The 15,078-nt window shown below is 37.2% G+C and overlaps 2 protein-coding genes across 2 annotated transcripts in view; one reads left to right on the top strand and one right to left on the bottom strand.

Moving 5' to 3' along the window:
* Positions 1-15,078, top strand: part of CCDC146 (coiled-coil domain containing 146) — a 144,605-nt gene that overhangs the window by 52,448 nt on the left and 77,079 nt on the right. The gene's annotated exons all lie outside the window — the stretch shown is intronic.
* FGL2 (fibrinogen like 2) lies at positions 4,427-8,772 on the bottom strand. The gene is made up of 2 exons (XM_007117297.2): positions 8,079-8,772; positions 4,427-5,304 (listed from the first exon to the last, which is right to left on the bottom strand). The coding sequence occupies exons 1-2, from the start codon at positions 8,692-8,694 to the stop codon at positions 4,598-4,600; spliced, it is 1,323 nt and encodes a 440-aa protein (XP_007117359.1). The 5' UTR covers positions 8,695-8,772; the 3' UTR covers positions 4,427-4,597.

Below are 15,078 nucleotides of genomic sequence, written 5' to 3'. Positions count from 1 at the left end.
GAGGGGCCCGCACACCGCGATGAAGAGTGGCCCCCACTCGCCGCAACTGGAGAAAGCCCTTGCACAGAAATGAAGACCCAACACAGCCAAAAATAAATATAAAATAAATAAATTAATTAAAAAAAATTTTTTTGAAAGATTACTCCCTCAGGAAGGAAGACAACAGTGCCTTCAGCAAGAAGACCTCTATCTAATGTGGGGGAGGGGCCACTTCAAGGAGTCACGGAGGCTCAGTCACATTTGGGAATTCAGGGGACTCCGAGTTCTCCAAGTACCCCCAGTTTCCCTCACTTCTGTTCTCACTTCCAACTCTTCCCAATCAATAAACAAAAGAAAACTGGCAGAGCTATGATTCAGTAAACATTGCAAATTGCCAATGCACAGAATGAAATTCGAGTTTGGATTCAGCCAACTCTGCTTGTTACCTCTGGGGAGAGGGAGGACATTGGAATTGAAGGTGGTTTGCAAAGGGGTCTTTAGTCTATTTTTTTAAAAAATTAAAGCATTTATGCATTTGGTATGATTAAAATTAATTTCAAATTCGCAATATGGTATAAGTATGAAAAACTACTTTTTTCTTTAGGAACTCAGCCAGGTAGAACAATCACTGTCTGGCCTAGTACAACCATACTCCTCTGCATGATATATACCCAGAGGCATGTTCCTAGAACCCCTTCTAAAAGTTTGTCTTTCTTATGTATGCAGTGCTATAGTATATGTGATCCTGTCTTGCCACATCCTACGCTGAAGTCAATCACTTCTACACCGCATTCACAATCTCCCGTATCTTCAGATTTGATGGTACCTACTCCTTCCCCAGTTGTAACTCTGGCTTCTTTAGACTACAGCTCTTCATCTATGGTAACATATTCATGAACCACTTTGAGTAATAACACTTTTGTCTCAAATTTCCTTTACATCCTAGCCTAACAGATTGATTTTAGGGTAGAACCTAGACGATTATGGAATAATGTAATGTATAATAAGGAATATATAGGATGGTATAGGACCAAAGAGACAAGGCACCAAACCCCTCCTGATGTCATCAGGGAAGACTGCCCAGGAAAGATAATTATTTAGCAGGAGGATGATGATGATAATATATATGTATGTTCTGGGTGCTTTGCATATGCTATCTCATTTAATCGTCTCAATAACTCTATTCTACTGTTATCCCAGTTTTATAATTGAAGGAACCAAAGAACAATGAGATTAAGTGATTTTGCCTGTTTTCACACAGCTTGCAAATAATGGAGCTGAAATTCAAACCTAGTTAGTCTGGCTGCTGAGTCCCTGCTCTTAATTATGGATAATAAGACAAAACTCAGTGGGGGTCAAGGATGGCATTCTCTCTAGACCAAGGGAACAGTAACACAAAGTAATGAAAATATGAGAGAATATGGTTTGTACTAGAACAACAAGGCATTCAGTTTGATAGGAGTGTGAGTAGTGGCAGAAATCGGTTCATGAAGGGGCTTATTTGCTGGATTTTATCATATACAAAATGAGGAGCTGTTGACAGGTTTTAAGCAGGAAAATAACATGATCAGAATTGTATTTCTGAATAATCCCTCTGGCAGTGATATGGAGGATGGATTGGAATAGATTCAAACTTGGGGCACAGGTCACTGTTAGGAAGGCTTGCACTATCCTGAGAGGATGATGAGGGCTAAACCAGAACAGCAACAAGAATGATGGAAAAAAGGGGAGATGGAGTTGAATGCTGCAAAATGAAACTGAAACTTCTGTATTTCAAATGTGTCAACAGTATTCTAGAGGGAAATAAGATAATGGTGTTCCTGTGTTTGTCTCTGTCTTCCTGTTAATGAAATAGTACTCATTAAAGTCTTCACAGAGTCAAAGATATTGTCTAGTTAGGTAGACATTATGCAAGTTTTCAGCCAAGAGTAAATATATAAAAATTATTTTACAAGTAATACTTAATGTTTCTGCAATTGAAGAAATAAATAGATGAGAAGATTAAATCTTTTATTTCACAAGGTTTTTAAAAGACACAAAACATAAACCTATTTATACATAAAGGAAAATAAGAATTCTAAGCAAGAGCTTATCATGACGACATTACCCATCATTCTTTACCTTTAAACCTTCTACCCTTTCCTTGGGTAGCCGTTCAGAAATAAGGACCAGCGAATTTTGTTATTTGGATATCTTTTATCGTCGTATATTTAAGCTCTTTATTTATTGGATGAATGTGTCATCATTTCATTTAGAGCATTACTACTTATCAGAAAATCTGATTTTTTTTCTGTGATATGTGAGCCAGTTCCGTTTGGAATTTCTAAAGGCCGAATTTTAGTCAATATTTTCAAAGTATGATAAAGCTCAGAAATAATTTGTTAATTAAGATAACAAATATTAGCCAGTAAAATGAAACCGAGACAAGACTCTCAAATAATGTATTTGTTAGTAGTCAATCCACATTTATGAACATTAGCATATATTAGTGAACAGTTATGTTAAGGCAAAAGACTCAGATATAATCTATTTCCATCAATATGTTAAAGATTATCAAAATCTAAAATATATTTTATAATATAATAAGTGACATGAAATGATTTCAAAAAGGAATTTCTATGTTACAGAGTTTATTAGAAAGGTGCCATAAAAGTATAATGGGAAATAAAATTTTAGTTATTTAATATAAGGTGGAAAGATAGAAAGATAAGCTTTTAAGTATTTACGTAGATTAATGAATTATTTGCCAAACTCTCCTGAAATGATACCTAGTTCCTATTAAATCAGTGGACACTTGCTATATGAGCTATTTTTCTTTAGAACTGTATTTTTTTAAGGAGTCCATTTTTATCACAGAAATTTACCTAAACTTATACATATATTAATAGTTATATATAGTAAGTGAAAATGCCCTTATCTGAAATTAATACATTGTATAATATCAAAATCTTCAGTCTTTTTTAGAAAACAGAAGAGAGAAATAAAGAATAAATTAGTTACAACATTTACATTTGATGTATTATTGAGTAGATATGAAGCCTTTGAAATCTACAACGATATTTTATATTTTTGTCATCACTTAATTCTGTTTGCATTTCTCTTGCTTTAGTATTTTAATAGTATTAATAATATAGTTTTCATCATGTTTACCTAACACTTTGTATGTTATATATTTTTAAAAGAATATCTTGCTTCTTTTTGATTAGAATTTTCTATAAAAGACATTAGTTGAAAAATTAACTTCTTAGCTAAAGCTACTATCCTCCTTAATCATTTTCAAATAATGGGTAAAGCTGCATCTTTGTGAATTTATTTTTGAAAACTTGGTTACTTTAGTAGAAACAGACACCAGAAATTGAAGGTTGAATGTATTTCTATGACTCACATACAGTATGGTGTATCCTTTTCAAATTTTATCCTAGAGCACTTTTTTAAACATGCAATAAAATACAGCTGTTCTCTCTGAAATGGTCCCTTTTTACAATGCTGAAATTTAACAAACTATTTTTATAATCTTTTTAGTATCATTTTTGCATTCTGGAATTAATGAATTATAAAAGTTCCAGATACTTTTGTTTTGTTAAAAAAAATAAACACCCGTATTTGAATCTTCTGATAGCAAAACAAGCAATATACCATTTAGGGTTGAAATATAGAATATTTGAACTACGGTTCTATATATTTCAAAATTCATATTTTTTTATAAATTTATCTATTTGTCCTATAAAACTTAGCTTTCTATGAAGTGAATCACTTAATGATATTATCGCTTTGGATATAAAATTGGCCTATATATAAGTGCTTCATTCCTCACCCACACCTACCTCTCCAAAAGAATGTCTACCAGTAGTCTCGCACAGTAGTGAGCAGTCTTAAATTAAAAACAATTGTGCATAGGAGCAAAGGAAGATATTTTTCATGTTAAAGCAGTTTTTACCATCAAACATATAAAGAGTTATAAACTATGAATGAATTACCTTTAAACCATGGTCTTTAAGGTTAAATTCATTTTCTGAATGCTTTTAGGGGTGACATTATGCTATCACATTTTAAAATATTTTAAATGATAAAATTTTACCTTTCACGAATAGTGCAGGAACCGGTTCAATTACGTGTTTCCCTTTGCTTGGGAATTAAAATGCTGTAAATGCCATAAATTGAGTAAGTTTATCTCAGAATGAGGAACGGGGTATTTAGAGACAAATAAATACCCAACAACTATTTATAGCTTGAAAAGATGTGTTTAAGTCAAAGTCAAAATACAGGTTACTTGTGTAAAATCTAGCCTACTGAATAAACAAGTATTTTTTTAATTAGAGTAATATGAGTAAAAACTTTTCAAATAAGAGACATTAAAAGAATTATAAATCTAATGTGTGATTCTCAATATTACCAATTGCTTGCAAGTGTTTATTTGGATAACAGCATAACAGCAACAAAGGACTTCTTTAAATGGCATATTTTTCAGCTTTATTTCAAATGCTGTATAGCATAAGAACCCATTGCTCAGAGAGAAATTTTAAGCCATGGAAAAAGAGTATGAAACATATTCCAAAGTGCTGAAGGAATTAATTGCCCTATTAGGTAATGAATACCCAAAAGAATGAGCATTAGTGATTTATGGCTTAAAGTGCTTGGGTCTGATCAGCATTTTGACTTCTTTGAAGGAGGACTTGTAGCCACCAGGTTGTGCCTCACTCATACCAGGCCAGGTCCCCCAGAAAATCCCATTTCGGACACCTCTGTATTTCTGGTGATAATATTTGCCATTTAAGTTTGCAGAAAGACATGCATCAAACCACCAGCCTGAACTGTAGTAGAGCCCACAGTTCCCAGAGGGGTATCGATCGTTGTCTCTATCTGGGGTGGTGAAAAACTTCAGATCGTGGTTGTAATGTTTACTGAAACGTAAGGCATCTCCAGCTGTGCCATTATAGTTACCAATGTGTAAACGGTATTTGAGAAACTCGTTGGCCACATAAAAGTGATCATACAAGGCATAGAGTTTGACACCGTTAAAGTCTTCAAGATCTATTCTTAGAATCATGTCCTTACTCTTAGTCAGAAGATGGATTTTATCGTTCCCCAGCCAAAATTCTCTTCTGGGGTTTCCAAAGCCTACTTTGTAGTCTTGCCATGTTCTGGTGAAGTTGGTGCTTCCATCAACACGTGCCTGCAGCACTGTCCAGCCTCCCCCCATGGTCTCCATGTCACAGAAAACTTCGAAGCTACTAATTTTGGGATCCGGTGTAACTCTGTAGAGCTCACTGCTTCTTTTGCCTATTGTGTAGTATTCAGAGCAATCTTTATATATAAGATGTTGAACTGCAGGGGTAAAAAAAGAAAGGCATTGGATTTTGTTAATAAAAACTAGGCATCTAAAGAATTCTTTATGTGCACGAAAGCAGTTTTATAACTTGATCAATGGTGATAATGAAACCTTGCTCAGCTAAACCTACTTGAACCTGTTTAGCAAACGCTTGTTAACACCTCAGAACAAGAACTTGGTGTCATAAAGCAGACAAAGCTCCCCAACACAGTCTTGGTTGGTAATAATACTGACAACACCACCAACAAACAACCACAAGAAGAAATAAAAGTGATAGTTTTAGTACTTAGTAATATTTAGTGAGGGCTCCACATGTGTTCTAGGGATCCTGCCAAAGACTTGATGACATTGTCACACTTAATCTGCACATGAACTTTATGATGTAGATATTATTAACAACCTGCTGGTGAGAAAGAATATGAGGCTCAAAAAGGATCCGTGGCTTTGCCCAACTTCACAGAAGCTTTAAACGGCAGAGCCAGGACAGAGCTCAGATCTGGCTGGCTGCAAAGCTTGTCCTCGTAACCACTGCATCCCTTGGTCCTGAAAGTCAGATGATTCCAGCTCTCCTAGAACTGCATCCCATGTATACAGAGGAAGCACAGGCTTCTATATCCTTTCACCTAAAGAGGCTGATAGACTCCACTTTCAGGCAGTTTTATAGGATTGTTCCAAATGATTTATTAAAATTCTAAAATACAGCAGCATGGATCAACATTTCCATTTATTTTACTTGCTTGACAATTAGATAAAGAAGCTTAAGTTGTTTTTAAAAACTTCAATAATATACCAATATTCTTACTCTGAATTTATTATCCAGGGAAATATTTAGCTAGTGTTTCACATGTCTGGTTTCTAGAAGGAAACCACAGATGATTATGCTCAGGATTAGTGTAATAAACAGTTAATGTGGTTCTGTAGGAACCAATACAGATATTTACTCCAAAATAATTTTTAAAAAAATTGGTACTGGATCAGGCAAGTTTAATACAAGCCACTTATGAGCCACAAATAATCTATTCATGTGTACTTAGAACTCAGAATATTCAGATAGTTCCCCAAAACTTAGTAGAAAAAAAGACAGTAGAATCTTGTTCTTGTCATTACAAATTGCCACGCAGTGCCACATCTAATGTTCACCCAGGTATGTCACCTAAGATGTGAAACTCTGCCTTGCAACGTGCAGGGCACATTTAGATACAGGCTGCTGAGAGTATTAGCAACACTGGTCCTGGAATCTCCCAAATACCTTCACTGGGTAGATTCCCTGGGGAATCTACCTAGGGAAGATGCATGAGGTGCTTGTTTCAAAGGACCATGATCTCTGCTTCAGGCACCATATCCCTTCAACCTCACACTCATGCAGAGATGGCTTTCCAAAGTGTGATAAGACCACCATCAGCAATGGTCCCAGAAACTCATGTGGAAAAACCAGGGTTTGGGGGAACCAGTGCCACAGCTAGCAGTTCGTGGGCAGAACAGGCAGTTAGGTTTATGGCCTTTAACATATATTTATTAAAGCTAATTCAGATTATCAGCAAATACTCTGGATGGGGAAGATGGGTTCTATTGTTACATGCTTGAATTCCAGTGAAAGAGAGGACGAAATAAGAATGTATTCCTTCCCTTCGTGGCATGCCAAAACTCCCCTTAAAATGTTTTTGGGCCACTAGGTCTCAAAGCAAAAAGTTTTGCACACCTATGAAGCCATATAGCTGCTTTTATCCCATCTATAAAATCTCCCATTTCCACTAGACATTTGGGATTATGACCTGCAGATTACTTGCTAAAATCTTTCAGAGGTCTCTTGTTGCCATATAAGGAGCAGTCACCTACCACACAAATAAACCGATTTCCAAAGAACAGAGTACAACCACAAACACTGCCTTAACTCTACTGTTTTCAAACACTTCAGTGAAGAGATAAATAAGTTAAACTCACTGAAACATTAAGAAATTCTCTTAGAATATTACTCAGTCATAAAAAGAAATGAAATTGAGTTATTTGTAGTGAGGTGGATGGACCTAGAGTCTGTCACACAGACTGAATTAAGTCAGAAAGACAAATACCGTATGCTAACACATATATATGGAATCTAAAAAAAAAGAAAAAAAATGGTTCCGTAGAACCTAGGGGCAGGGCAGGAATAAAGACACAGACGTAGAGAACGGATTTGCAGACACGGGGAAGGGGAAGGGGAAGCTGGGAGTAAGTGAGAGAGTGGCATGGACATATATACACTACCAAACGTAAAACAGATAGCTAGTGGGAAGCAGCCGCATAGCAACAGGGAGATCAGCTCCGTGCTTTGTGACCACCTAGAGGGGTGGGATAGAGAGGGTGGGAGGGAGACGCAAGAGGGAGAAGATATGGGGATAGATGTATATGTATAGCTGATTCACTTTGTTATACAGCAGAAACTAACACACCATTGTAAAGCAATTATACTCCAATAAAGATGTTTAAAAAAAAGAGAAAAGAAAAATTCTCTCCCTCCACTTCTGTTTGTGTGTAGCTCTGGTGTCAGCAAATTGAAAGTGCTTTCTAACGCATACAGAACTCATTATGATTTTTTGTAATTAGGTCCGATTCCTTTCTGTGGGCACATGTGCAAAGATAATAGTTTTTTCTGTATTACCTTGATGAACAAAAGGCTTAACTTATATAATTCATCCTTTATTTAACTTATATGCCCAGCTTAATGTTTATAGATACTGTCTAGCTATATAACATTCATGAACAAACGATAAGAAAACATTATTATACATACCTGGACGTGATTGTATTTGTTCTTGAGTAGGACACTTAGATGAACATTTGCCATCCAAACTATTGACAACAAATGTTAGGTTTGCCACTTTGCTATCAACATAATGTTCTATGTTGTTCATATTTACAAGATTCAGCTTTTCCAGGCGACCCTGAAGCACGTCGATCTCCTCCTTGGCATCCTTAAGGTCAGAGGACAGCTTGTTAACCTCGCTCTCTAACTCTCTAACTCTGTTGTCACCAGCTTCTCCCGGAGCTCCTGTGCCCGGTAACAGCAGTCCATTTCTGCCCGGGTCTCGGCTGTCATCAGCCTGCAGTTTGCAGTCTTGGCAAGACTTCTTCAGGCTCTTTACAATTTCCTTGAGGTTCTGGACTTCTTTGAACACCTCCTCGATCCTGCCAAACTGCTTGGGGAGCTGAATAGTCAGCGGGGGCAGGTTCACCTGGTAGGGACAGTCGCCTCCCTCCTCGCATTTCGCTCTGCTTTCTAGTCTCACCGGGCAGGCGTCCTGGGCTGCTTCATCTTTAATTTCCTCTGTTGCATTGTTTGCCACAACCAAAAAACCATAAGCAGCAAGGACAGCCGAGCTCAGCCAGCACCACTCCGCCAGCTTCATCTTTGCGGTGGCGCTCGCCCCAGCAGGGAAGGGGGCCGGGCTGGAGCTCTTTTTAAGAGCTGCAGCTGCCTTCCTGAGTCAGGCTTTCCGTGTTCTCAGAAATGGGCGGGAGCACGTTGCATCACCAGGCTCAGAAACGCGGAGGAAGAGGAGATCGTCCTCATCAAACTCAGTGTGCCCAAAACTGTTATGTGTTCTCAATCAAAACCATCCGCTTTGGAACTTCTGCAGTTGGTCAGATGCACATACTCATCAAGTTTCACTTTCATCTTTTATTTTTAAAAAGCACAAGAAAAATCTTGAATCTTAAAATAATTATACTTGAAGTAAATCATTTCATGATACTTAACTCCACAGTGGGGTAAACAGTTTTTAAAGATAAAATTGAATGTGCTAGTTATCCAGATTATGTGAAGGACAGAAATGTTACAAAAATGGAAATGGTTCCTTTTCCTTCTTGGAATGGGGCATTGAGAATTCTGTATTTTCTTCACGTTGGGCTTTCAGGTGAAATCTCAAGCACTTAAAATTTTAAATATAATGAAGTTCAGCTTTCTGGTTCTTGCAGTGGACTTTTGTTTCATCTGTTTGAAAAGGGAAGAAAACTGGTAGAGAAAAAAAGTGCTGCTTTCTATGTCTCCGACCACTGCATAGCACAGGAGGAATGTCTAACTGACAAAAACACCATTAAAATACATCCTTGCCTTTCATCAAAACCAGCAGCCTTCTCCTTTGCTCTTCACCAGTTCTGTGACTGTACTGTCCTTCCACATCGGCCAAGTATGAATCTCTGAACTAGTCTGTGCCATCTCGGTTCTGATTCTTCTTTTGTCTCCGGCATCTTTGCCTTCCCTCCCCACTGGCAGCCCTGGCAGTCCCCTCTCTGTGTTTCTGCCTCAGCAGTGGGCCCTCCACCTGGTCTCTGTGCCACTTGCTGTGTCACTGCTTTGCCCCAAACATGTCTGCATTCATGACTTTTCACACTGTTCAAACCTTTTTTCATGGTGTTCAAACTCTTCTCCTGAGAGGCTGAGGGCAGGAAGGGGGAACAGCTTCTATTGAAGGAACCACCTCCTTTTAATTTCTCTTACATATTGGCATCTCACGTAAGGTTTCTTATTAAAAAAGGATTTTATGTTGTTTTTAAAATAATTTCAAAATTATGGCTAAAAGTCTAAATTCTTATTGTATTATTTAAAGTGCTCTGTAATCTATCTCTTATTTATTTCTTGAACCTGATTTCCTATAATTTTTCTATATACTCCTTCATTCCAGCCTAACGCTCCTATTCAGCCTAACTATTCATGCTCTAAATGGGTCAGGCTCACTTTACACTTCCAAACTCTATTTACTCCTGGATATTCAGGAGACCTAGATTCCACCCCTGCATCTACTTCTTATTGGATCTATAGGTTATTAACTTTGCTGAGCCTTGGTTCCTGTAACTGTGAAGGAGAAATTTGGCTATTCTCCCCTCATACAGGAATGATAGTTACAAAATTTTGAGTGGTGCAGTGCTGAAGGAAAAAAATGCAGTGTATAAAATGAAACATTCTTTCCAAACTAATTTGTCACACATGTTCTACACACCTTATGTCTCATTTTCCTCCATCTTCTTCCAGCTTTTTAAAAAATTAAGTTTCTTTTTCTCTTCATTCCATTTAATGTATTCAAACCAATTTTAGCATATTAAATTTTTGACTAAAAATATCTATTTAATCTCCTAATTTCATTGCTCTCTCCTCACCCACTTTCAAACTGTGACACTCCCCTACTGTAAAGGGAGAAAATAAATGAATGATTAGGTAACTTTAAAAAGAAAGAGAATGATGATAATATAGATAATAGATTAAAATATCTTATAAAGTAGAAATATATAGGAACGATGTTTAGTTCAAGGTACATTATTAAATGCCTTTGACTTGATAGGCTATAAATCCACATATTTAGCCTTTCAAGTCCAGTCAAGAAATTATTAAAGATCTGTACACTCAGCACTATGCTAGAGCATATAGCAGATGTATATCCATCCATCCATCATATATTAATTGAGCATCTCCTACGTGCAAGACATTGTTCCAGGCACTTAGGCTACACTAGTGAACACAGCAAACAAAAATCCCCTTTTCCTTCTTAGGAAGGGGTATTGAGGGCTTTGTATTTTGTTCATGTTGGACTTTCAAGTGAAATCATAAGCACTTTTAAGCTTTTCTAAATCTAACAAAGGTATAGCTTTCTGACTCTTGCAATGGGCATTTGTTTCATCTCTGTGAATCAGGGATTTGCTTTCCAGGCACTGCTGTTGATTCTTGGGCCCTGCACACCCCACTTAGCCAAGGGCCAGTGGCATAGTTCCATCTAAAAAGCTTGGATGTGCTATGGGAACTGGCTCCTGTCCCTTCGGGACCATAGAAAATACCCCAAATAAAGGCCCCAAATCGCTTTATTAATCAGTTTTTATCGACACTAGTAAGTGGGAATTCTGGGTTCTTAATTTTAAAAGATTATTGATCACTTGCCAGAGGCAGACACTAAGTGACCACCACATGAAAGCGGCTCAACCTGCCTAATGAATTTACAGCCCACGGGGGGCAGAGAGTGTTGTGCTACAGTTGTGCAGGAAGCTTTCACAAATACTATCTCACTACATCCTCCCATCTACACAATTACTTCCTGCATATGCAGATAAGCAAAGAAAGGGTTCAAAGCAATGAATCACTTGCCTATGGTTTCGCACTTTTTAAAGGACAGTTGGAATTTGAACCTGGGTCTGACTCCAAAGTTCACGTCTTTTCCTGTGCCACCCTGCCATGTGGCGGGCAGGGAGATAATACTGGAAAGGAATATTGGTACCATATTGTGGAGAGCCTGGTGCTTAAATCACTGATTAGATCAGTGGGGAGCCACTGAAGGTTTTGAGCAAAGGAATAATATAATCAGTTAAGCATTTGAGAGAAATTAATCTATCATTGAAATTGTAGGTGCACTGGAAAGGGAAAGATTAGGCAAAGAGAGCAGTTTAGAGGCCATTTAAATAGTCCAAGTCATTGCTTCCCGAAGTGTGTTTTCTAGAACGTGAGTACCTAGATGTTGATAAACGTTATGTGACAACAGAGTTCCAGGACAGGTGGCTCTGAAAATTATCAGTAATTTGCTAATGTGCATTATGGCTGGCCAAGAAGAAAATAACATATGCTGCATTTTTCAAATTTTGGTTGATAATGGGAATCTTTTTTTTTTCTAGCACCATTTTTAGGAATGAATCTTCTGCTAGAAACCAGTAGGAAACGCTGTGCTAGGTGAGAGGTGCTAGTGTAGTGGCGGGAACTAGGTAAAAGGTGAACTAGTGTGGTAGCAGGAGGGGTGGTGAAGGGGTAGCAACTATTTTTGTCAAAGAGTAATAGAATCTATAGAATATGATAAGGGATGAAAAATGGAAGGAGAGGGGAGAGTTGAGAGAGCACCATGAAATATGACTCCAACTGAAGTTAAGTAATGTCATGGCAATGAGAGTAGAGAGGGAGCCGTGAGTTGGGGAGAGTGTAGTAGTAGTATTTCTGTTCTGAATAGAGTGACAAGCCACCAAGTAGAAATATCTAACATACATACAGTTGAACATCTAAGTATTACAAACAGCACAGAATGGATATGGATGTCAATTTGAAGCCACAGGAACCAAAAGGATGGTAAAATATGAGAACCAGAAGAGTGCTGTGTCACAAAGACCAGGAGAGAGGGTTTCAAAGAGGCAGCCATCAGATAATCAAAAACTTGGAGAGCTGAGTTCTGGTCCTCAACTCCTACAGAATTCCCACCCTCCGACCTTGACTCTCTGCCTTCTCCTTCTTGCTGGGAAACCTTTCGGGATTTTCTCATGCCCAGCCTGCCCTGACTCCTAAAATCGTCTACTGATTCCTCATGGCAGTGCCGGAAACTTCTATGCCATATCTGCTCTCAACCTGGAACTGATGCATTATGCCCACTTACAGACTTGTTTTTCAGATCTAAACAAATTATTTAACACCAATACATGTTGGGATTTTAAAGTAGCAAGATATATTTTTAGGAGCCCCATATGAAAATTACTTTCATCAGTCTATATTCACAATATATTCAAACTTCTTTTTTTTTCTTACGCAAAGTATATTGAAGAGAGGATCTGCATTTACTGTATCTGGATCAGATTCCAAAAGCAAATTTTCATTTCCCTTAATACAGTTTTCTTAAAATAAAGAAACCCTTTATGTTTCTATTTGTACCAAAGGAAGTAAGTAAATTTAATAACAATTATTATTTATAGTACTGAGATCCTTTTCTTGATATTATGCTTGTTAATTTAACATATTCGTAGTTTCTAACTTACTAAATTTGATGGTTCTTTAGGGAGTACATGTTTTGGGATAAAAAATTAAAACATTCACTTTTTAATCTACTTGGTTTGAAATGTCAACAGTAAATAATGTTTATCTTAATATTCCTTAGAGGTCTTAGTCCTTGTTCATTATAAATTTCATGGAAAGAACTTTAAACAAAAGCCTGATTTCAGCAACCCATAGAGAATTGCCTGATTTGGGTTAAAGCTAGAATAATAGTTGGTAGGTTCTTTGTTATGTCTTGCAAGTACATCTCTAGCACAGATAAAGAGATCCAGACTAGGAAACCCTCCAGCATGGACCTACCATGAAAGATCCACTATGTGAATCCTTAAGGGTCTGGGTCAAGAGAAATATAGGGCAGAAATGTCCAAAGGTCCACTCTTAATAAGACTATAAAACATGCAGTCATCTGATGAACTAACGGCCTAGGTCTTCAGTGAGATATCTAGGGCTTCTCAGGTTAGAATTTTTTGAAACTGGAATATTTCATGGGAGTCTTTGAATGTCCATCTTATCAATGTCAATATCTTATCAACAAAATCTTTTATTGTGTATCCCACACCAAGCCAGGGATCATGGAGGAGCTAAGAGATCCATGGGGCATGGCATCTAATTTTCCTGTCATCTCTCTAAATTTCCAGAGACTCAATAAACTTCATATAACCAATGTTGAGGAAATAAAATATGTTTATTTTTAGTTCTTGTATTGGAGATTGATCTTGAATTTCCTTTTATATTCCTCAAACAAAACAAAAAATAAAATCATAATAAAGAAATCATAAAAATGAAATTGTGGCTTTTCCTGTCTTCCCTTTGTTTCTCATAATTTATGGTAGTTATGTTTTCTATAATGTCACTACAAACACTGAATTAGCAAATACCAAACCATTGCTCCTAGGGGAAATACAGGGTTAGGCTTCTACGAGCCTCTGGTCCTAATATTTTTGTCAACTGATCAATATATAACCTTGTTTTCAATGTGTTTCTGTTTAAAGACATCTTATTTAGTATATATTGTTGATTCATTAACAGAGACTACATGACCAAGAGAACTATAATCATGCCTGAAGGAAGCTTATCTAACACATGTATTTCCTCCTTAAGGTACATCACAGCCTTCTTGCACTGAGGAACACTAGATAGCACCTCAGAACTATGCTCAGGGGCCATTTTAAACAGTGAAAACATCAGCAAAAAACACAAAAATGTGGAAAAACATGGCACTTAGACCACAAAAAGAGCACTTGGTTACAGTATGAGAGCTGAAATAAGACAACAGGGTGTTGATCTCTGTGCTCAGCTGGGAATGCATGTGTTGGGCAACTCGAACTTTTCACCACACTGGCCATGTCTACAAATGGTCCCCAAAGCCCACAAGTATTATCCTGGAGTTATAAATAAATTCTAATAAGTAAGTGAATTTGCAAATATGCAATACATGAATAATGAGGATTGACTGTATACTGTTACAAAATCCAAGGCTTTAAATTCTTAGAAATGTCTATATATTCATTCTAAGTGTTAATTTGGTTTTATCTGTTTTATCACTTGCATTCCTTAGGGTGTTATTTGCTTTGTTTGCCTTTACTTGGCATTTAAAAATAATATATAAATATGAACTTATAGAATATATAACATTACATATATCTATTATATATTATATAATTTTATATAATATGCAATATATATGTTATATAATTACATAAATTTAAACTGAATAATAAAATGTAGCTCAGGAATTTGTTTCAGTTCATTCATAAAAACAGTATGCATCTTTAACAATTAACTTTTTATGGAAAAATGAAAATAGTAAACTAATTCCATGCCAGTTGAATAATTTCATGCTGCATGTATGTCTTTTAAAAGCCTGTTCTTGGGGCTTCCCTGGTGGCGCAGCGGTTGCGCGTCCGCCTGCCGATGCAGGGGAACCGGGTTCGCGCCCCGGTCTGGGAGGATCCCACATGCCGCGGAGCGGCTGGGCCCGTGAGCCATGGCCGCTGAGCCTGCG

Source organism: Physeter macrocephalus, chromosome 5 (genome assembly GCF_002837175.3).
Source record: "Physeter macrocephalus isolate SW-GA chromosome 5, ASM283717v5, whole genome shotgun sequence".
NCBI classification, from domain to species: Eukaryota; Metazoa; Chordata; class Mammalia; order Artiodactyla; family Physeteridae; genus Physeter; species Physeter macrocephalus.
The sequence above is the reverse complement of the archived record's forward strand: the minus strand, read 5'-3'. Positions and strand labels throughout refer to the sequence as shown.